General features: G+C 37.9%; 2 protein-coding genes across 3 annotated transcripts; both read left to right on the forward strand.

The window, feature by feature from the left end:
• Positions 1-12,752, forward strand: LOC120720130. The gene is made up of 13 exons (XM_040009760.1): positions 1-133; positions 734-938; positions 1,545-1,718; positions 2,116-2,195; positions 2,638-2,754; positions 2,920-3,009; positions 3,196-3,342; positions 8,730-8,847; positions 8,944-9,006; positions 9,503-9,656; positions 10,505-10,645; positions 11,878-12,004; positions 12,108-12,752. Exons 2-13 carry the CDS (start codon positions 752-754, stop codon positions 12,240-12,242), a joined length of 1,533 nt encoding a protein of 510 aa, XP_039865694.1. The 5' UTR covers positions 1-133; positions 734-751; the 3' UTR covers positions 12,243-12,752.
• Positions 12,753-16,259: 3,507 nt separating this feature from the next.
• LOC120716202 (complement C1q subcomponent subunit B-like) lies at positions 16,260-20,391 on the forward strand. Of its 2 annotated transcripts, none has more exons than XM_040003650.1 (5): positions 16,260-16,390; positions 16,822-16,987; positions 17,235-17,451; positions 19,000-19,120; positions 19,951-20,391. In XM_040003650.1, exons 1-5 carry the CDS (start codon positions 16,388-16,390, stop codon positions 20,158-20,160), a joined length of 717 nt encoding a protein of 238 aa, XP_039859584.1. In that variant the 5' UTR covers positions 16,260-16,387; the 3' UTR covers positions 20,161-20,391. The 2 variants fall into 2 exon arrangements, with proteins under 2 accessions (XP_039859584.1, XP_039859590.1); XM_040003656.1 differs by having other exon boundaries at positions 16,270-16,390; positions 16,799-16,987.
• The last annotated feature ends 3,965 nt before the right edge of the window (positions 20,392-24,356 follow it).

Raw genomic sequence — 24,356 nt, forward strand, 5'->3', positions numbered from 1 at the left:
GTGTGTGTATGCATGTCAGAAAGTGTCAGGATGAACCACTGACTCATTTTTTCAGTTTAATAAGAAGTCTGTTCACCAACAGAAGGAAATCCCGTCCTTTCATTGAAGATCCAACAATCAGAAAACCCGACAGGTGAGTAAAATAACACATCAACACACAGAAAACATGGAATATTGTTAAATATTTGTTTGTCAACAGCAGGGCAGTGTATATAATAGAAATGTTAAATAACTTAAAGATAAAGTTCACAGTGGGATCATCTCTGGACCAACTTTCAAGTCCTTGAGATTGTTAATCAAAGATAAATTAGCTACAATTAATGTGAACAAGAACAAAATCAATTTAAGCTGTTTGTAAACCAGCTTTCCCTTAAACTAAAAGCTTACATCAGCCACTAATTTTGTTATTTCTAGTAAATTAAATGTACCGAAGGATTATGAACAGTTATTATTATTAACGGTTTAGTCTTAAACAATACAACAATGTGATGTGTCATTTTATCCTCTATTCTATTCTAGTTTATTGAATTGTTTCAATTGAAATTTATGAATATATGCTTGGAAATAGCTGTTGTATAAAGTTTCTACAGGATTTGCAGAAATAAAAGTGAACAAGAGTCCAAAACATAAAGTGTCTTGAGGAAGCAGAATAAATGTAGAAAAAGACAGAATGTTTATGTCTTTACTTTGTTTCTTACATAGTTTCTTATTTGTAACTCTTGACTTTGACCAGATTCATCTTTGCAATCAAATGTTAAATCCAGTGTTTTGGACCATGGGTGGTAATTATGGGTTAGCGGTCTTGGTGGGCGTGGCCATACTTCTGGAGGCTGTCCAATGTCAAGTGAGCTGCAAAGGAGCTGATGGTGAGCGAGGAGTGAACGGCGCTCCGGGCAGAAATGGGTTGCTTGGAATGAAGGGAGAGAAAGGAGAGCCAGGTAACACCCTGCTAAATGCACAAACATTAACCTGCTTACCGCACTTGGTTTATGTACTTATTTTATCTTAACTGTCAATACAGAAGTTGAAAAAAATAAACAACAGAAGCTGAATAAAAACAACAGAATTTGAAGAAAAACAACAGAATTAGAATTAATCATTTATCTGCATTATTATGTTATTCTTTTAGAACACATTCTACTTTATCGTTCTTTCTCTCACTGTTAGTCCTCCGCTTCTTTTCAGCTCAGCTCAGTGCAATTCTTCACACGTTTCAGTTTCTGTCACTTTTGCAGCTCTTCCTTTACTTTATTGTCTCTCTACTGTTGTGTTTTTATTCAACGTCATTCTGTTTTGTGTGCTTTTGCAGTGTTTTTCTATTTACTGGTGTGCTTTGAAATTTTAGTTTACAGTTTGATGCTCCGTGTGTTACAGAACCACTACACTAAAGAGTCAGACGTGCTCCACTGATAATGAGTGACATTGTTACTCTGTAATTGCTGGATGTATAAATAAGAAACAAAGTCTTCACAGGTGCTTTTGTCACCCCTCAACTGGTATAAAACTCAAAGACTGATGTGGAATAATTCATTTTCTATTTGTAGCTGTGATGATTCAAGGTCCAGTGGATACAGCCAGCCTACTGAGGCAGAAAGGAGAGTCGGGAAATCGGGGCACGCAAGGACCCCAGGGCCCAAAAGGTTTCCGCGGAGATTTGGGGAAAGAGGGTGAGGATGGCCCCCCAGGTCCTCCTGGCCCAGACGGCAGGTTGTCCCAAGGTAACGAAGAGATCATTTCTGACCTCGCCATATGCTAACATACAGAGTATATCTTTTAAAACACAGCAAACATAATGCTGAACTCATATTGAGTACACAATAAGTTACACAATGGATAATAAAGCAGGGCAACGTGGAAATGAGAGTTTCTTTTCTTTACTGGTAAGTTTAAGCTAGCATATGTAGTTAAACAGTTATCCAGCATCTTGTGCATAATTTGTGACATTCACATGTTACTCATAAGCACACATAGTGTAACATCAGAATATCGAGTGACCACCAGCATTGAGTGTCCAGTCTCATAACATAGCCATGAGTTCTACCTTATAAATTACACATTAAACGCATCATTCATACTTGTGTGTATGTGTGTGTGTGTGTGCGTGTGTTCTCTCAGCAAGACACACCTCTCAGCAGGAGTCCCGTTCGGCCTTCTCAGTGATCAGAACCGACAGAAATTATCCTGCCTTCAACCAGGTTCAGTCTGATGCCCATCACACCTTTCACTCCCTCAGATGTTTCATTTCTCATATTCTTAGTCTTAATATCTGGACATGAGTCCCTCTTAATGTCACACACACGAGTTTGTCACCTCCCTTCAGCAATATTTACCCATGCAGATATTTTCAGTTTTATCAAGTCACAGTTTGTGTGTATAACACAGAGTCCTGACACAAAATACTCTTTTAAGAACAAGGTCCAAATGTGACGATTACATTTTTTTCATTTGAAGCCAAACAACTGCCACTTTTTGACCTCAATCTCAAAATTTTGACTTTGAAATCAAATAATCAATATTTTTTTCTTTTTTTAATGCGGCCCTAATACTGCTTCATAAACAACAGCCTCTCGTTTTTCTCTTACAGTTTTTAGTTACAAGGTCATTGTTTTCCTCTTTGTGTGTGTGTTTGTGTATCAGAAAATAACCTACCAAAAAGTTGTGGTCAACACAAATGGTGATCTTGACACACGCACAGGTGTCTTCACCTGCAGAGTACAGGGTACCTATTACTTCAACTTCCACTCTGTGGCCAAGGTAACTTGCTCCTGTCTGTTCCACTGTAAAATAAATCATACATATTGTGCACATTAGTGTGGCTTATACTATCATCTTGACAGGCACATTGTGTGTTAAATGCAGTGAAAGCTTTATAAGCTTATCCATATTTCTTCCCAACATTTGTGTGTTGTGTGTTTTTAGGTCAGCATGTGCCTGCAAATAGTCTATGGTGGACCAAGAAGAACCCTGGGATTCTGTGATATTAACAGGTCAAACAGGCAATCTGAGCAGGTTGGTTTCAGGTCCAGTGAGAAACATGGAGGGAAAACATTTGATCAAACAACCACACAAATATCTGTTTGTCTAAAAGAAATCCTCCTCTAATAATATCCCTGTATATTGCCTTGGGTTATTCTTTACACTAACTGCAGCATTTTGTCACGAAGCCTCGACTTGATCGGCTGTGTTGCCTTTCAGGTGCTGTCAGGTGGTGTGGTTTTACAGCTCACAGTTGGACAGAATGTCTGGCTTGAGTCCTTTAGGGAAAACCAGGGACCTACTGATACCAGGGACAACCAGGAAAAAAAGATCATCTTCAACGGCTTCCTGCTCTTCCCAAGTCCAGCATAGAGTTCAGCTGTACGCTCAGAAATTTAACTTCACAATGGAGTCTGTGCTCAAACACCAGACTGCATCACTTTGTCAGTTTAATATCTAAAAATCTCATATTTCAGTTGTTGTTTTAAAAGCAGCATCACAGCATTAACATGCATTATCATCTAAAGAACACAATTTCATGTGAACATGTAAGCAGGTAATTTTGTGTCTACTCATGTCAGACTCATGTAAATTTTGATTATTAGCATTGACTAAATAAAATTGAAGGCTATTATTCACTGTGATTGTGTCTGCTGATATTAAATCAATGAGAAATGTACTTTCATACAATTTGATAAATTAAATTGTATTCATCTTTAGCATCCAGTAAAGTAAAAATACAGAAGATATAAAACCTCCTCAGGATCAAGGCTAGAGAGCCCCAAAAAAACCTATTTCAAATGGGAGGGGTCGCCACAGCGTGTTTGAGATACAAACCTCCCAGTGATTTGTATCTCCTCCTGATATTGAACCAGAGAGCTTTCACATGCTAGGTTAACTACTAAACAATGTACATCATGCAATGCAACAGACAAGGCTAGAGTTAAAGATTGATGCTTTTAAAGGTTTTTGTTTTTTTTCCAAATACATGCTCTTTGGATTCCAGTACTCACAGATATAGATTGTAATATATCAGTCAGCACCAAGCCCATTATTTCTCACTGAAGAAGATGTCGTCTGCAGGTCATCTCAAGAACATTCAGGAATAGTTTCAAAAATCCACTGCTGTTGTAGTTGTAGTTTTAGATAACAGTGTTTTATGCTTTGTTGCAGTAATGGAAGACTCAGTGGAGTGCCTGGAAAAACTGTAAAACTTGTGAAAATACAGTTAAAAGTCCAAAATGTATGGAATAGATTTTGTGAATGGCTGCAAAGTTTTTAACGAAAAACATAAAAAATTAAATCTTTGGGGTAGCCTATTTTTAAAAAATATATTCTAACGATGGTTAAAGGTTATTTTACAGTGACAGATTGGCTATCTCTGCACACTGTTGTTGTTGTGACTGTCCGGGCTGAAGAGAGTGGGTTGTACCGGAGCACTCTCCCTGGAGTTAATGGCCCATTTGCCTGTGTTACTGAGTAAACAGACAAACTGAGATCAAAGCGTCCGGTTCTTGAGAACATATGTGAACATTACAGTATATATATACATATATGTGTATACTGTTAATATGGCTGCTCATATTAAACATCGTCAGTGTTTTAATAGAGGTCAATGTAAGGACAAATCACACCACATCAAATTCCCCAAAATGAGTGGTGTGATTTGTCCTATCCAGGTGCAAGTGATGAGATGGAGTGATGCTAAAATTTTACCCCCTGAGTCTGAACTCTCTGTGTAGAGATGAAACTCCTCCTATCTCTCTCTCTCTCTCTCTCTTTTTCTCCAGCTAAACAAAAACAAAACTGAGGTAATAGTCTTTGGTGCCAAAGAAAAACGATTACAGGTCACCAGAGAACTTCAATCTATACAACTAAAAACCACAATCCAGGCGAGAAATTTGGGTGTAGTGATGGATGCAGACCTAAACTTAGAAAAACACATTAAGACAATAACAAAATCAGCTTCCTATCACCTCAAGAATATATCAAGGATAAAAGATCTGATGTCTCAACAGGACCTGGAAAAACTAGTCCATGCATTCATCTTTAGTAGGCTTGATTACTGTAACAGCATCTTTACAGGTCTACCTATATTTCACTCAGACAACTACAGCTCATTCAGAACTCTGCTGCTCGAGTCCTCACTAAGACCAAAAAAGTGGTCAGTTTATCAGTTCCCAGAGTCAGAACCAGACACGGAGAAGCTGCATTCAGCTTTTATGCTCCTTATATCTGGAACGAACTCCCAGAAAGCCTCAGATTAGCTGAAACACTGAGCTTATTTAAATCCAGGTTGAAGACTCACCTATTCTCAGCTGCATTTGAATAAAACACCAAATCCACACTGTTAAGCTTAAATTTCAAAACTAACATTTTAACTACTGATTTTATCTACTGTTCTGATTTTATCTACTGTTCTGATTTTATCTACTGTTCTGATTTTATCTACTGTTTTTTTAATCAATTTTAAATCATGCTTTTTATTTGTTTTTGTTCTTTAATGTCTCTGTAAAGCACTTTGAATCACCTTGTTGTTGAATTGTGGTATATAAATAAACTTGCCTTGCCTCTTTTTTTTATTTTTTATTTCTGCCCATGCACAAACAGCTTTTACTGCCCATCACCCTTTAGCTGTCTAATTTATCAAACAGGAATATTTCATGTGAGCCCCTCCTAAGGTGGTGAGGGAAGCGAAACATGTTCTGTTGTTCGCACTTCTTCTTTTGGTAAACTTTTGTATCTCAGCAGACCTCTAACTTCTGTTTGTGTGTACATTTGGTTGAATTGCTCAAATCTGTTCTTCAGATTCTGTCATGAGTCAGAAACGTTTCAGAATCTTGTACTTTCATAATCCCACTTTTTATACCAGTTTCACTGTGGTGGTTCACAAACGAATAACATTCATGATTAGGTGACCTTTGTAAAGAATCAGTCACGTTTGGTCAGGACCCCAAGAGTCAGTTTTTAGGACCATGGGTTAAAATTTTTCATTTGGCATTAACTTTGTGAGCAGTTTGAACCAAATCTCAAGTATGTATTTCTGGTGCCTAAGTATCCCGAAACTGGGTGAAAGTAAAACAATACTTTATACCGAAATAAACATCTCTTTGTATTTAGCTTGATGAGATGACGAGATTACAAATACTTTATTTATCATCAAATACTTTTTATATGATTTGAACCTACTGTGCGCTTACCTCTCATTGTCATGACTTCCTTTCATAGTAAAACCTACTTCACCCCATAACCAGCAGCAGGTTCAGTTTCCTCAGAGTCTCTTCCACCATGGACCTCACCAGCAGCAGCAGCAGCTTTATTTAGGTTACAGAATGTAAAGCAGAATGTGACAGACTATCACCCCGGAACGAAATAATACAAATACTTCCAAAATGTGAAGGCCGTCCTGTCTGCCATCACGCTAGCTGACCATAATGTGGACTAACGCAGCTGTAGGTTTAAATACACTTCATTAGCAAGTAGCAAAATAAAAAGTAACACAGACAATACAATGTCAGTTTGTTTATTTAAAAAAGTAACTAAACTGATCACATTGCTTGTAATTTAAATTACACTGAAAAACGAAGAGCTTGGTCTGAGGGCAAAACAGTAAGCACAACATTATGAGTAATGCAGCAGGTAGTTTTTTTCAGGCAAAATGCATCACCATGGCAACCATAAACAGGGATACAAAATCAGAGCTGTTCCAAATCTAACTTAAACCTTAATCTTTTCCTAAATTGAGGTATTTTGTAATGCTTAAATTTAGCATAGTTCTTATATCCTAACCCGATCTATGTTATGAATATAAAAGTCTTTATTTATCCCAGAAGTCTGAGAAACTGTGTTACAACAACCAGTTACATTAAAAAAAACACCAAAAGAACCCAAGACATCAACAATGATACAAAATGTAGATTAAATATCATTTTAATGCAGGTATTTTTGTATGATGCAATGTGATATTTTGTGTCCGCAGAGCTAAAACACACGAGAAAGGGTTCATGCCTTATAGGTGGCATGCCATGGCATGCAGCACAACCTTTCACCACATCCACAGTGATTCTGTGTCAGCTGATGGAGGAATCCAAACTCATTTAAACAGCAGCAACAATGACAAAATCCCTCAGAAAGCAATGTAGAAGCCAATGATAATTCAAATAACAACATATTGAATTTGAGTCTTTGGCACATGCCAGTCTCCAAATGTTTTGGCCTTTAAAGTGGAAAATATTAAGCTTGTGTATATAGAGAGGGATTAATATATATAAGACCGTAAGGGACAGAAAATCTTGATTAGCAAAATGGAAAAAAATCCCCAGTAAAATTCATGTCCAGAAAAAAGAATCAATAGATTAGAGGTTGTGATTATTTCATTGAGTCTATGTGGTGTAATATTTTAGAATCGTGGAAAGGAAATTGAGTTGAAATGAGTTAAGGAAAAAAAGTGTACGGAATATTAGTTCAGTTTGTTCAGTTTGATGATGAATAGACAATGGTGTGGTTAATTTTGTTTATTTAATTGGATTTCTTGACAATGACAAAACCACCCATTTCCTTATGCATCACCAAGACCTCATCTGACAACTGCAGACAACATCTGAAATGTTCAGAAATCTTTTGGAAAGATTAAAAGAAGAAAACTGGAGCCTTTTTTTAGGTTCTGGTAACTTTGCTAACTTTCTAGTTTAGGATTTGCTTCTCCGTTCTCTCTTTCTTTCTTGTGCTTCCAGCTGTCAGTAAAACCCAGAAATGCAGAACTTCATTTGCTCAGCATAGAAAATAATCAGTGACGTAAAGTTGCTGAATCTTTGCTTTTGACTTTGGTTTCCTTGTGCGACTGTAACACGACTCCGAGCGTCTCTTCAGTTTGCGTTTAACTCATCGTGGTTGGTTTTATTCTCCCGTCTTTTCTCTCAGGTGAGGTTTCTACATTTATGATGAATTATCTGTTCAGCTACTGATTGATCTGTTTGTTACACTGAAGTGTTCATTGAAAGGGTCTCCTGTTTCCCGTTTGTTTATTATGTTTGTGTGTCCCGTGCATTAACAGAGGAATTTAAATTCAATAACTGATTTAAAAAAACCTTTCTGTTTCTGACAAATAATTTTGCACTTGTTGCTATTTCAGCGCTTGTTTCTCTCCTTGATGTTGTCCTTGTTTCCTCCTCTCCTTTCATTCCTCTTTGTCTTTGCTTTCCTTTCCTAATCCATTCTCCTTATCCATGTGCCTAGAGCGATACATGACTTGTTATAAATGACTTATTGGCCTATAATCTGTGAAAAATATGACTAACATTTTTCCCATGAACAATGTTAAGCCATTTTAAGCCAGAAAGAGTACATCTATCACAAGGTAGAAGCAAAGATACTGTTACATTTTGGGTACTTATCCAGGTGAAAAATGTAACTCACACTAAAAATGTCTTTTCAAGAGAGATCTGACCAAACATAAAATCACAGTTCTTTTAAAATATCTTAAGGAACCAAAGAGGGTTTGATTGATTATGATGTCAGTACAATAATGTGGAGCCATAAAGATACTTGCAAAATATTCATTTCTTCATTTTATATAAAACCCCTTCATAAATCCTCATCACTACAGTCTATCTACCAATATAAGTTAAGACATTACTAATAAAAAAAATTTGGGAGTGACATCATTGATTTTCCTATTTTCTTTGTTTTTCTCTTCTATTGCTTCATTATTTGTTTGCTTCTCATCTTTTTCCATCGCTTCTCCTCCCTCTCAGGATTTATCCATCATGCTCCACCATTGTTTCCTCACTGTTGGAGCCCTGCTCTCATTGGCAATATCCGGGCTAATCGCTATGGAGACCTGTCCAGCTACAGGGATGCCCGGAATGCCAGGCGAGTGCATTTTTGTGCACATGATTGTTGAGACTGATGTGTTTTTGTTCTCTATTGGTTTTTTGAGTTTCATTAGAACTTTCTGACCATCTTCAGGTATTCCTGGGCTTCCTGGAAGAGATGGTCGTGATGGACAAAAAGGAGAGAAAGGAGATCCAGGTATCTAGAACATAGCTGTGTAAAAGCAGGTTATGATAAGGGAAAAATCATTTTGTCACCAATGTATCCTCTACAAAAGGAGAGAACAAACAAAGCGCTGTATTTAGGTCATTCAGCCAGCGCTTCTTAGGCCTGCCACACATATATTGCTGGGTCTTATCACTCACTTAGAAGCCTTCATAACCAAAACGATTCCACTGCAACCATAGATGACCATAGATGGCTCTGGAAGCAATCCCTGTGGCTAATGTTAGCAGCAGAGCTATGAATGCACAGATTCATACATCTGAACATTGGAATTATTGGGACTTGCACGTGATATAATCATCTGCAAAAGTCTGTCTGCTGAAACCAAAATGACTTCTGTTTAAGTGCTGGTCAGATTTACGGCTCCTGGATTAATTCAACTAAATGTCAGATTGTAATCCCTTACGTTACTGATCACCGAGGAAAGTAATTACATTAATGTACTAATGCTTCGAACTTGTTTCTTTAGGAACAAAGTTGCAAGGTGGTCTTGGGCCTCAGAAAGGAGAGAAAGGGGAGCTCGGCCCAAAGGGGCCCCCTGGTAAAAGAGGTCAGATTGGGGAGTCTGGGAAGCCAGGTACCCCAGGAACTGCCGGACCTCCGGGAGAACCAGGAGAACAAGGGTAGGTAAACAGTTCAACAGTTTACTCAGTAAACTGTCAAAGCTGGATTATACCCTGGCCAAATGAGACAACTGCTTGCAACCTAAAGCAGGTTAAATGCTGCTCCAGCTTTATGTGTGCTACATTAATTATATGAAACAAAAAAGGCCATTCCTTGATTTAACTATATGAAATGTATAACTGCTAATGAGTTTATTTTTTAAACCTATGTTTAATTCATTCATTCATTTTAATTAAATTTTGTGTAAATAGTTCCAAATCAAAACAATAATTGCTTCAAGGCACTTCATATTGTTAAGTTAAGACTGTAAAATAATGTAGGAGCGAAGCCCCCCCCCCCCCCCCCCCCAAAATCAAACAACCCCTTATGAGTAAGCCCTTGACAACAGTAGGAAGGAAAAACTCCCCTTTAACAGGAAGAAACCTCCAGACTCAGGGAGGGACAGCCAAATGAGGGTCGTGGCATTTGGGAGGTGAGGGAGGGAAGGAAGACAGGACAAGTGGAAAGTGTGGAAGACAGCCAGAGATTAATAATTTCCCCACGGGGATCAATAAATTATACATTATCATTATTATTATTATTATTATTATTATTATTATTATTATAAGTAATGATTAAATGCAGAGTGATGTATAAACATGATGAGAGTCAAAAGAGGTGAATGAAGAAGCAGAATCATGCATCATAGGAAGGCAAGTATTGCAAAGGGAGGATTCAAGATGAGAGCATTATGTTCACTGTTAAAAACAAAACAAAAAAACAGTCCACTGCAGTTGTTCTGCATTAATTAGCTGCTTTAAAAAAATGGCACCCTCTTCTATTAAAAAAATACTCTCTGTTGCTGCAGGGCTGTTGTAGTCCAGCAGCAGGCGGCCTTCAGTGTGGCCAGAGCGACAAACCAATACCCGGATAAAGCCAGCGTCATTAAGTTCACAGATGCAATCACCAACATCAACGATGACTACAACACAAACACAGGACGCTTCAGGTGAGACATTTTTCTTTCAGGCCAGACCGATCACTGTAGGTGTGTTTGCCGGTTTAATGTTGAATGATTAATGTTAGTTTTAAAATTGTACAGACTCATTCGGCAGTGAAACGTGATGGCAACAATGATTCCTGCTCAAACTTTCATAATAATACATTTCATAATGATCATAGAGTTCAAGCACTCATACTATAACAATCAGAGACAACACTACCACACCATCATAATTAGGATTTTGGAGGACTGCACATGAGCATGTCTGCTATTTTATTTAAATAGCACTGAATCACAAAAACTGTTGCCTCAAGGTACTTTATATTGTAAGTTAAAAACCATAAAGTAATACAGAGAAAAAACTTGCACTTGGTGACAGAGTGAAGGAAAAACTCCCTTTTAACAGGAAGAGGCTCTCAGCAAAACAAGGCTCAGGCAGGGGCACGCATCTGCTATGACCAGTTTGGGGTGAGGGGAGGAAAACAGGACAAAAGACAAAATGTGGAAGACAGCCAGAGATTAATAATAAGTAATGATTAAAAGCAGAGCGGTGTATAAACCTGCATACATCAAAACACTACAGGGTCATGCACAGTTAATTCCAATCATCAAGCTCCACGTTCTTCTTGCTTCATGAGTTACACCAAGAGTCTTTGCATCCAGTCTTTGCGTCTTTCCCATCCACTTGATACCCCAGATTTAGCACTCTGTGGCTTCCTCTTGCCAAAAATCTTAACCTCCTAAGACCCCAGCTCTTCCATGGCATGCATTTTTAATTTCTCTTTGATATTTGGGGCATATTGGGACCTGATGAATGTAAAAACAAAGAATTACCAGAGGAGGTTAAGGGTTTAACAACAAAGGCTTTGAGGTTAGATTGGGTCTTCTACTGATTGCTCTAGAAAGCTGTCCAAATGTGCAGAAGCAAAGGAACTGAATTGAAACAGGCGTCAAAAGTCTTGAAACTTTATGGTCTCACCTTGTAGTTGCTGAGACACACTACATTGCAAAAAAAAAATATCACTCATCCATCCACATCACTGAACTGAGGGCATACCACCGGTGGAAGTCCAGTCCTGAAATTTCCTTGTTACCAAATATTCCAGAGTTAACTGTGAATAACATTTTGATAACTCCGCTGTTTTGAACAAAGTAATTCTGCCCAATATGACATAAGACATAAGACACAAATCCACTTGTATAGAATCATCTTCATTGTGTTGTTGTGTCGCATGTAGGTGTCGGGTCCCAGGAACGTACTACTTTGTGTACCATGCCTCGTTAGATGAAAAACTGTGTGTGTTGCTGAAGCGTGACAACATGCTGCTGGCATCGTTCTGCGATCATCGGCAGGGAGGGAAACAGGTACAAGCATCAGACGATAACAATTCCTATTATTGGGTCAGAGTGTATTAACCTCTGAAATAGATATATCCTCCATTTAATTTTTGAACTCCGCTGATCCTAGGTGACTTCTGGTGGCCTGGCGGTGTACGTGTCAAAAGATCAAGAGGTTTGGTTGGAGACTAAAGACTACAGAGCGATGAGAGGGACACGAAACGGATACAGCATCTTCTCTGGCTTCTTGCTTCACTCTCACTGACCACCCCCAGGACAGGAAACAGAAAACAGTTTGACAGCTGAACGACTGAAACAACATGAAAACATTTTCTTACTGTTTCTTCACAATGATCATTTACCTTTGTAAAAGGCACAGAATGTTTATTTTTCATTTTCATTTTTATTCAACGGCCAACATGCACCATTTTATTCTCTTTCTGCTGAATCAGCTCTGAGTTCCTATCAGTTGAAAAGCTGACACTTCAGATGGAGAAGATCTTTGTGTCTGTAACTGACTGTCGATGGTTCTGTCTAAAATTTGAAGTTTCTCTTGTTCAGTTTAATAAAGTTGGTTTCATACTCAGACTTTCTGCAGACTCAGTTGATATTAATGGGTGTGATTTTTAAATGCATTTCCAAACACAGTTTGATTTTTCTAATTTCCATCATTATCTCGAGTTCACATTTAAGCACAGAATGTCCCATCAGCTCCGTGCCTCGCTGTCACATAGTTTAAACAAACAAACTAAATAAAGAGCTGAGCATCAACCAAGCCTTTGTGTTGTTGTGATTCTTTGAATTAATGTCTCCATTTATTATATATTTTCCTTTTCTGTTCACTTCAAAAATGACCACACTTTCAATGATCACACACACACACACAGCAAAGAGAACAAAATCAGTAAAAGAAAGTCGCATTTGAACAAACTAGCAGTAAAATTGATTGTCAGAGACTACATACACCATGAGGGAGAATACGACAAAGAATAGAGGGAGACAGACACAGGAGGGGATTAGGGCAGAGTGGACACACCTGGGAAAACAACTGGACAGAATCTAACCGATGGGACAGAGGAAGTAAAAGTGAACGCACACGAGAAGACGTAGTGACCAGGACTAAGACATAAGAAGTTGACAGAACAAACAAAACAGAACACAGGGAGACCAGCGAGACACAGGGACATGACTGGGGATACAGAAATGGATCACAAAAAGAGAACAAACTAGGATATGAACAGACTACAAACAGAGGATATGATACATGACCTGGGAAAACAACAACATATTAATATTACCAAAAAACAAACTTAAACACAAAAAAACCAAATACAAAAAAAACTTAAAATACTGAGTTGGAGACCCAGGATGATGACAGGTACTATGTGATGTTCAATAAAACCTGTGGAATAGGTTTAGATGATTGTGGTGCATTAAGGTAACAATATCTATCCTCCACACTCTCAACTGCATGACCAGAGCAGAAATACAGGATTTGCTTTGGTTGCTGATGAAAGGAAGACAGTCAGGGACTTAGTTTCCCCAGTATGAAGTGAATGAATGTGGAGGTGTTTGTTTACATCCAGCTATGAATGACTTATCGCACCATAGTTAGTGACCATGAGTGCACACATACATTACATTGTCAAAAGCATTCACTCGTCTGCCTTCACACACATATGAATGTCAGTGAAATCCCATTTTTAATCAGCTGGATCTAATATGACGTCATCTGAGCTTTTGCACCTATAACAGCTTCAGATCTTCTGGGAAGGCTTTCCAAGTTTACAACTGTTTTTATGGAATTATTGATCATTCTTCCAGAAGTGCATTCGTGAGGTTAGACTGATGTTGGATGAGAAGGCCTGATAGTCTCCGCTCTAATTCATCCTAAAGGTGTTCAATCAGGTTAAGGTCAGGATTCAGTGTAGGCCAGTTAATTTCTTCCACACCAGACCTGCTCATCAATGCCTTTATGGGCCTAACTATATGCACTTATGTGCAGTTACGTTGGAACAGGACGGGATCATCCTCAAACTGTTCCCGCAAAGCTGGGAGCATGAAATTGTCCAAAATGTAGTATGCTCATATGTATGTTGAAGCAACATGAGTTCTTTTCACTGAAGCTAAGGGGCTGAGCACTGTAGCGCCACTGGGAAAAACATGCTCACACCATAATCCCCCCCTCCACCAAACGTGGCACAATGCAGAAAAGGTCTCCTGGCAACTGCCAAACCCAGACTCGTCCATCGGATTACCAGACGGAGAAGCGTGATTCGCCACTCCAAAAAATACATCGTCACTGCTCTAGACTCCAGTAGAGGTGTACTTTACACCACTGCATCTGGTATTTTGCATTACTCTTGGTGAGGTAAGACTTGCCTGGAACTGCTGGTCATGGAAACTAATTTCATGAACTTCTCTGTGCTTCAGGGAATGGAGCTAATCTGAAGGCCAACTGAAGTTTCAAGGTCTTTAGCAATGGAGTTGGCGAGCTGGACACTACATGTCTCAGCATCTGCTGACACTGCTCTGTGATTACATCCTACCACTTCGTGGATGATTTGCTGCTGCGATCTAAAATGCAAGAAATGAAAAGAGGATATGAGAAGAGAAAACGCCAAACTAGCAAATTAACAGGATGCCATTATTAAAAATAAACACCAGCTACATAATGTGGAGCAAATCAAATATTTTGTGGAACAGATACCAACATCCAGAATGAGGTTAGGAGTTCAGCCGCACACTGCCTGGAAACACTGTGTTTTTCTGACAATAAAAAAGAAGTTGATAGAAAAACAGAACAAAATGTTAATTTAGAGGAAAGATTTTTTTTAATCAGATGCACTCAGTGATGCTTCATCATCAATTCTTCATTTGGTGGAGACTTCTCTGACCTTATCTGAAACAATTTCACTTCCTTAGAAGGTTTCAGAAAAAAATTACTTTCTTGGGTAAAACTGACTAAATGCAATAATCATAAAGAATCAAATGAGAACAGAACAAACAGGAAAAAGTAGATAAATTGAAATATATAACATGCTGGAAATTACTGGTAGACTGTAAATAAGACTGATGGATGTAATTTCCATTTTGTTTTGCTATATTTTCACTTCACAATATTTTAATAACAATATATATTTGAGCCATTTAATTCAAAAGTTCTTTATTGATTAAATTTGGACTTAAAAACATAAAAACACAAAGACACTGATCAACTACAGCTGTCTTTGTCAGGACATTTGTCAATAAACATCATCCAAACTGAGTTATCCTGGTGGATGAGTTCTAAGAAATTTCCCCCACCCTGAGTTGTTATGAAGAAGGGGCCAAAATATTTTGTATCATGTATTTCAGCTTTAAAGTTGCCACCTCTTTAAAAACAAAAAACAAAAAAACAGTTATTTCCCTATAAAAATGTATTTTTGCTTCATGGATCCAATCAGTTTCACATGGGTTGTAAAATGATATCTGATGTGATGATGTTGGTTTATATTCCTCCAAGATAAAAAAAATAGTCTTAAACCAGTGTTGAATAAAAAATAAAACTGAATAACTGACGTTATATTTTTAGATGTAGCAGAGACAGGGCCTCACAATCTTTTTTTTTTTAAACTGTAAAATCAGTGTAGCATTTCCAAACATGCAGTTAAGAGTATGTACAATCATATATATAGTTGAAAGGCAAATCATTTCTGGATGTTCATGATGCAAAAACAATAAATCTCTGCTCAGTTTAACACTTCAGCGCTTCCTCCTTGGTATTGTTCATAACCAATGTCAAATTAGATGTAACATTTATTTCATTCATTTTTTGTGATTATTGGGTGTTTCATTTTGAATAAGTATATTTAGAGATGCAGTGGTTAGTAATGTTACTTCACAGGAAGACAGTCGTAGGTTTTAATCTTGAGGTCTGTGGACTCCAGTGTAGTTTGCATGCTCCCCCATTTCTGCATGGGTTCTCTCCAGGTACCCCAGCTATTCTATTCACTTTTTTTCACACACCACCAAATCACAACAACATCATCATCTCAAGGCAATTTTCATTGCAAGGTTAAGAGCCTACAGCAATAAAGAGAAAGCCCAAATAATCAGACCAGACCATATTTCTCTGGTGACCTAAACGGCCTATTAAAGACCTGCTGCAGTATCTTCAAAACCCAATAGGGGGGCCACAGATTGGATTTGTCCCTGTAAGTCCCTACAGAGTGAAGAATTAGTGTTGTACCACAGAAAGGATTAATAGTGACACCAATAGTTTTTCTTCTTGTTCTCTTAAGTTTCACTTCCTCTTTTTTCGCCTGATTGAGCTGTGGCAGTCACAGTGAAGCACAACGAAAAGTCTTCATCTCCGCTCCCCATCAGCTTATCGCTCCGCTGCAGCAGGAAACACTTTATTACCTGCAAATGGTGAGATGATTTTTACAGATACTAAAAAGCTAGCCAGACAAAACTGTACAGACTTGTACAGAAGTGTTGGGTTTCCTCACATTTCTTGCTGAATGGTTGTTCATGTTGGATTCAAATCTGTGTCAATTATCTTTCACTTTTTCAGTGTAGTTAAATGTTTTAGAGTTCTTGTCTTTTACAGATTTCTTTTTAAAGACTCAAATGTACTTATCCTAAACATTTTCCTGTATTTTTTGTATTTTAATCTATTATTTTTGTAAGGATTCAATACAATCTTTAAAAAGTTATATCTTCAGTTTGTAGCTTGTCGCTCCACTTAGATGGAAATTCTTCTGAAAGCTTTATTTTATTTTATTTTTATGTTTTGGTTTATTTGTTTTTTTATATGAGGGTCTATTTTTTTGAAAGGTAACTCATATCTGTGTGATCAGGCCCTCCAGTGGCTGAGCTGCAGTACTGCAGTGTTGCTGTTTCTGGTTCACATCACCCCAGCTGACATGCAGTCCTGCAATGGGGGAATCCCTGGGATTCCTGGGATACCAGGCACTCATGGGCCCAACGGCAATGATGGTGCTAAAGGAGAGAAGGGAGACCCCGGTGAGCGCAGACTGCACATGAAGAGAATAAATACTCAATATTAACTGTACACTATATGGAGTGCAGGTTTTCGTTCCTATTACTAAAACATCTGTTTAGTCAGAGGACTTCTTCATTAACAGATTTAAAAACACTTCATTGGTGCATTTGCCAAGCTGGCCAAAATATAACTGATTATCTTGTACTTCAGTTTCAATTTCCACTGATATTTTTATGCTGTGTAATAACTGTTTATTTGCATGAGCAGGTGAGGTAGATCATACCATCAGGGGTCAGAAAGGAGAACCTGGTCCAATTGGTCCTCCAGGGCGACCTGGACTGAAAGGGGACCCAGGCCAACCAGGCAGTAGGGGGTTACCAGGTCTACGCGGGCCGAAGGGAAGCCCCTTTGGCCAACAACAATCCTATTTCTCCTTGAAATCTACGACATCATCAGTAGTAGATACTCCCATCATCTTCAATGGGTCAGTGTGCTGAAAGTTTTAAATCTTCAGAATGAAAAAAGAGTGATATTTTATTTCAGAATTGCTAGGTAAATATAGAAACTACCCAAAGCTAGTGGTAAGGAAACAAAGAGGGAAAAACTTTTTGATTGGATGACAGATAAAGTGACCACTGAGCACCTGATTAACTTAGTTATTCTATTTAAAAAACACTGACTAAAACAGCGGCATATAGTAAAGTCTCCACACATAACAAGTTTTAGATTTTTGTTTAAAAACATGAACAGTAAGTAACAGATTCATCAACACTGTGTAATCTTAATTGAACCATAGACTGTATATGAAAGATGGCAATAGCTTCCAGGTTTGAAAAATGCAGCCACTGCTTAAACTTGCATTCTTTCTACTGGCCAGCAGGGGGTGACTGGTCCAAAAAATCTGATTAATAGAAAAACGACACTCAGCTCCTTCGATTTATGACCTCATTAAACATCATCCTGAGGTGGTTATTGTTTCAAATAGTGTTTTTTAAACTTTTTCAACCCAACAAGATGTTACTCTTTTAAAATGTGGTTTTAATTAGAGTAATACACACTAGAGGGGGAGCCGAACCCGAATATGGTATTCGGAAAGGCACAAATAACGTGTTTTTTACAAATATTTATTTTGAACAAATATTTTTTTAAAAAATTTGTGTTCGGGAATAAGAAAAACTTTATTATATTATATTATATTATTATATATTAAAAACCTGAGTTTCCTTATGAGACCGCAGAACATGACTAGATGAGTGAGTGACATGTGAAAGAGGTGACTGACACGCACTGCTCCACACAGCAACAGAGAAGGCTCGAAAAAAGAGTGAACTGCTTCATGATGTTTGCTGAATTGATATGTTTGTACCTTAACTGGGTTCCAGTTTATAACTTTTGCGAAGATCGGGAGATTATGCCATTGTGCTGCATCATTGACGTCTGCAGTTGGGTGCTCTGGTGTTCCTTTGTCTTTACATAGCTCTGTTAGCTCAGTAATTTAGACAATAGGCTGTTGACAGAGTAACGTTAACGTTCGGTTAAAAAGGTTAAAACAATGCTTGTGTAGTTGTCACTCATTAACTTAGCTGAAACTCCCCACATGGATTTGGGGAACTGAATAGAAGAATGTTGCTGCTGCTGAGCCATCTGGCAATGACGTTCAATGACGTTCCTTGTTACATGTTCATTGCTGGATTTATGGGAAAACATCAACTAATATTGCATATCCATAATTATTATAATGGATATAATTAAAGAATACTTACACTATAATGCTTGTTAAAAGTGCAACGCAAAAAAACTGGATTTTTACGCATTTTTAAAAAATATTACTCGAATACAAATACAAATACTTTTCCCTCCTCAACAAATACAAGTACAGATACAAATACCGGCTGCTTTGCACATCTCTAATACACACATTGCTATGAATAAAAAATAACCACAGCTCTTTGTTTTGTAAGAACTAGCACAACTCAAAACTTAAAAAAACAGAAAAACAAACTATCGTTGTTGATCTGTAAATCTCCCACAGACCAATTTTGGCTGAAGAGAATGAACCGTTTCGAGGAGAAAGACTGACAAATGATACAACGTACATCTGCACCGACAGAGGCATATATTTCTTCAGTTACCACATCTCAGGAAAGTATAAGGTGAGTATGAATAATTTATTCTTGTAAAACTACTCTGTATTTTCTGTTTCTGCCAAGTTCGTGTTTGTCCTTCTCCTTTTTAGTGTTCCAATATTGTATAGATTAAACTGCTGTCATGTTTCCTACTCAACTTTCAAGCTCAGTACTTACAACTTAAAGTATGAATATTAAAAGCCTCATAATAATTCCACCTGATAGTAAAAGGGAACAGTATCCACAATGAGAACATTGATATCAAAGTTTTCTTTTGCCTCACTATATTTAAATATCTCTTGAATTCTTACTTGAAATTAAATATTTCTACATTAACAAAAAAATACTTCATTCTGGATTTTGATTCCAAATTGGGAAATATTCAGAAAACTATAAATTAATATGCATTATCAGGGAGGGGAAACTACAACAACTCCAGTGATCAAATTTCATACATTTTGATAGGTTTGATTGTTTGCTTGTAAAATTCATTGTTAGCAATGATTGTTAAACATTTTGGAAAAAGCCTGTAAAAAAATGATTTTTTTTTCTCCATTACTTTATTTCTGCCAGTCTTTAAGCCAATCCTTGTCTTTTCTATTTTTGTATTTCCTCATTATGTTGGAAAATAAATGTAAAATACACAAATCTTTTAGAATATAAAGTTGCGATGATTTCCATGATTTCTATTATTTACAATATTGTTTGTTTTTGTATTATTTAGATTCTTACAAAAACAACTTTTGTAAAGTTTATTTAAATGCAGTCACACCTCTTGAAATAATTCTTATATAAGGAATGCTTGTTTACAATCTTATAATAAATAAAATTTCTGTGTGTGACTTGTGATCCTCTAGGTGTGCCTGAAGTTGGAGAAAAATGGTGTAAGTGACATGGAATTGTGTGACCAGTATAATGGGTTTCTGGTCGTCTCTGGCACGGCAGTTCTGGAGCTGGAAGTTGGCGACGTGGTCTCACTGAAGACAGTCAAGACGAACACCATCCTGACAGGCCAGGCCAGCGCCAGCACCATATTCACTGGCTTCCAGATCTTCCCAACCTCCTAAATCTGCAGTCTCCACAGTTTAATAAATTACAAACCTTCTGGGACAGTTAAAGGAACTAAATGATATTTGTGTCTTCTTTAACAGAGCAAAGACTATCCACATTTGTAAAGGTTAGCTCTGTGTTGCAGAATTCATCCCATTACACTAACCACAAATCATGTTTTACTCATGCATGCATTTTTCACTGGTTTACAAGAGTATGGAAACACAGTAAACAATTCCCCAGTTTTACTTCACTGTGTCTGTAGTGTTTTGTTAAAGGTCCAGTGTTTACTGCTTTCACATTAACTGATATGGAAATATTACAATAATGTGTTTTAAGCTTAAGTTTAGTTCTTTTGTTTAATTATAAGTTTAAGTCTATGAACACATTTAATTTTAAGCTCTTCTTTCACATGCCCTCAAAGTTTAACTTTCTGTACTCATAAAATTACTAAATGTTACTTTCATGATGTTTTACTATTATCAGATATTTTACAGGTTTACATGACTAGCAAATTCTTCCCTCTTGTGGTCAAATGTAAACACTCAAATGCAAATGTTTTTCATGTCCGCTGTGACACATCTTAAAACAGAATGAATTTTGTTAAATGTATCAGAATCAAAATCAGAACACTTTATTAATCCTTAAGGAAATTATATGGTTACAGTGGCTTCAAGACAATAAGAACAGTAACGCACTAAACTAAATTGAATAATACAATATATTACAATTATACAAAATATAAGAAATAGCTCTAATATATACAAATTACTAAATTATACATATCCAGAACATCACAGAGATTTAATATGTATGATTTACATTTTACTCTAAGCTGTAAAACTTGTCATTTGTTATTCTCACTGTAGAGGATGTGCACAGGAAGTAACTATTGCAATATGATGGAGGACTTGTACAGGGAGATGGCCACAAGCAGGAATGATTAACTGTGTCGTTCAGTGGTGCGTTTGGGTAATCTCAGTCTCTCACTGAACATGTTCCTGTGACTGGCCAACACGTCATGGAGTGGGTGGGAGGTATTGTGCAGCATTGTCCTTATCTTGGATAACATCCGCCTCTCCTACCTTAAGGTGCAGTGGTATTTTTTAACTCAGTCCAGTTTATTATCAATGTAAACTTAAAGGTATGTATGGTCCTCCACAATGTCCGTATCGACCCCCTGGATTGAAACAGGGGTCACAGGTTTCCTGGTCCTCCTAAAGTCCACAATCAGTTCTTTGGTCTTTGTCATATTGAGCTGCACCACATGACAAAAGAGAACCACAGCCTGGTACTTTGTCTCATCACCGTCACTGATGCATCCAACCACCACAGAATCATCAGAAAACATGAAGATGGCTGGTCTCTGTGCGGTGGCTTAAGTCTGTGGTGTAGAGGGGAAAGAGGTTGCTGATCACCGTGTGAATGGGTGGATGACTGGATGTGTAAAGCACTTTGGGGTCCTTAGGGACTAGTAAAGCGCTATACAAATACAGGCCCTTTTTGTCAGACACACAATGCTGAAGACGCATATCTTGGTCTTCCTGTCAGAGAGGCATCTACCTGCATCACTATCAGCTTATCACTATGGAAGGTCGGCCTGATGGTATTGAATGCACTGGAAAAGTCAAAAAACATGACTCTTACTGTGCTTGCCGACTGGTCCAGATGGGCATAGACACGATTGAGCAGGTAGATGATGGCGTTCTCAGCTCAAGGTCGGGCTGGTAGGCAACCTGAATGCACACCATAAAACTAAATCCAGGTTCTTATTTCAATTTTTATATACCATTATAAAACTTTGGCTAAACCTTTTAGCTCTACAAATAGCTAATATTCACAGTGTACTTACTACTAGTCATTGTCTTGAACAACAATTTGAACAACACAATTTTAAAATTAGCTCCACTGACTCGTTCTTATAAGGTTGTTATTGCTCTCAAATTTCTCTCTTTCTGGGCTGGTGATGGGGACATGGAAACTTATTTTAAAATAGTGGTAAGTATTATATAATAATAAGTGACAGTAAACGATGAACAGTAAATTGTTGCTGATTGAATCTGGGTAAGTGTTTTTTGACAAGTTATCTCTCAAGGTTAGCTGCTTGATATTAATTACAGTGATATGACTCGTGACATCAGGCACTGGCCATTGACTACATATAAGATGGAGCTTTTGTGGCATTAGTCAAGCTTCAAGGTGGATCCCTCTGTGAAACTGAGGGATGCTGTACTTTTAGTACATCGCCAACTTCAGGCCCCTCTTCTGTGGAACCAGCTTCCAGTTTGGATTCGGGAGACAGACTCTATCTTTACTTTTAAGATTAGGCTTAAAACTTTCCTTTTTGCTAAAGCATATAGTTAGGGCTGGACCAAGTGACCCTGAATCTTCCCTTAGTTATGCTGCAATAGACGTAGGCTGCCGGGGAATTCCCATGATGCATTTAGTTTTTCCTTTCCAGTCACCTTTCTCACTCACTATGTATTAACAGACCTCTCTGCATTGAATCATATCTGTTAATAATCTCTGTCTCTCTTCCACAGCATGTCTTCTATCCTGTCTTCCTTCTCTCACCCCAACCGGTCGCAGCAGATGGCCCCGCCCCTCCCTGAGCCTGGTTCTGCCGGAGGTTTCTTCCTGTTAAAAGGGAGTTTTTCCTTCCCACTGTCGCCAAAGTGCTTGCTCATAGGGGGTCATATGATTGTTGGGGTTTTCTCTGTATCTATGAAGCGCCTTGAGGCGACTTTTGTTGTGATTTGGCATTATATAAATAAAATTGAATTGAATTGAATTGAATTAAAATGAAAACGTGAGTACCAGCTCTCGTGGGCATCATAATTACAACTAATGATAAACAAAACAACGATAGTGAATTCAGTGAGACCTAAAACTAGAAATTGAGACCACAAACACATCAGAAATGTGTTTACTGAGATCATAAATCAGCTGAGCCGCAGCATCATTCCCTCATGGATGTCTAAATGCTCAGGCTTCTTTTGGCAGCCCAATAAGTCGCCTCCTCCTGGCCATGAGTAAGAAAGCAGGTCACAGTGGGTCGATTTTTTAGACACCATCCATCTTTTATCTGTGAAAAAAATATTTCCCCCCTCCTCGATTTCATTATTTGTTTGTTTGTTTGCTTAACTTTGTGTTGAACATTGGGGGGGAGGGGGGGTAAATCTGGGTAAACTCCTAGATGATTAAACATGCAGCTATTTTGCTGGTAATACCTGAAATTAGTAAATAAAATCAACAGTCTATTTATGCAAGATAATTCATAATTTTATTGGGGGGGTTATATTGGTTGGGTGTTAATATGGGGGGTGGGGGGTAGGGGGGGGGGGTCATAACCCCCCTAACCCCCCTGTAAATTACGCCCCTATCCCCCCCCCCCCATGAGTGAAATCAAAATTTAAAAACTGCATTTTGTAGATTCTGTATAGAGTCTACTTCCTCCACAAAACAACTGGTGAAAGTGGTTTTGTGAAATTGATTTAATGCACTTGTGACAGGAGTTGCAGGATTATAACATTCACTGTAAGATCAAACAATGTATGTGATTAATTAACAAAAAACACACACAGCTGACCTTATGAAACACAAACGCCTCAGTTGCAAAACACTCAGAGAAGGACCTTTAGCTAGAAATTATACTGATCTATTATTCTTTTTTTCTTCTGTCATATATGCTCTTACATAATTATAATGAAGGAACTGACCTCCCAGCCCATTGTTCCTTCAGTGGGCTGGTTTCAGTCATTATGCAAATGTACTGTTTATAAGATTGGGGAAACCTGCAGTCAGCTGAGACTGAAGAAGTCACTTGGATGAGTGACAAAACGTTTCTCCCACTGAAAATGCCACGTCCAGATGAACAGAATCAACTTTTGGAGATGCTCTTACATTAAACGTGACCAGACTGCTCTAAATGCCTGCTTGGTGTCAGGCAGTCTTCTTTATAATTTTGGCTCAGAATGAGCCATAACAGATAGGATCCACTAATATGGTCAGTTCATCTTAAGCTCCACTCACATTCTGTTTATAAGCAGCAGCAAATCAGAGGAAAGTTTCCTTTAAGATGAAGGAGCTGGACAACTAGTTTCAGACAGATGATAAACTGAGGAGCTGCACCAAACCCCAATAAAAATTAAAGAAGGGTTATGTTGTACTGTGAGTCATGCACTATTTGTACAGTCCAAGAGCAATTATGGAG

Source organism: Simochromis diagramma, unplaced genomic scaffold (genome assembly GCF_900408965.1).
Source record: "Simochromis diagramma unplaced genomic scaffold, fSimDia1.1 OVJJ01000320.1, whole genome shotgun sequence".
NCBI lineage: Eukaryota > Metazoa > Chordata > Actinopteri > Cichliformes > Cichlidae > Simochromis > Simochromis diagramma.

Bases quoted from the DNA above. Each gene is read 5' to 3' on its own strand.
- LOC120720130 (XM_040009760.1), top strand. From the start codon at position 752: ATGTTAAATCCAGTGTTTTGGACCATGGGTGGTAATTATGGGTTAGCG. The intron at 10,646-11,877 runs GTGAGACATTTT...TGTCGCATGTAG, and splicing joins ACAAACACAGGACGCTTCAG to GTGTCGGGTCCCAGGAACGT. The intron at 12,005-12,107 runs GTACAAGCATCA...CGCTGATCCTAG, and splicing joins ATCGGCAGGGAGGGAAACAG to GTGACTTCTGGTGGCCTGGC.
- LOC120716202 (XM_040003650.1), top strand. The intron at 17,452-18,999 runs GTCAGTGTGCTG...AATCTCCCACAG, and splicing joins ACTCCCATCATCTTCAATGG to ACCAATTTTGGCTGAAGAGA. The intron at 19,121-19,950 runs GTGAGTATGAAT...GTGATCCTCTAG, and splicing joins ACATCTCAGGAAAGTATAAG to GTGTGCCTGAAGTTGGAGAA.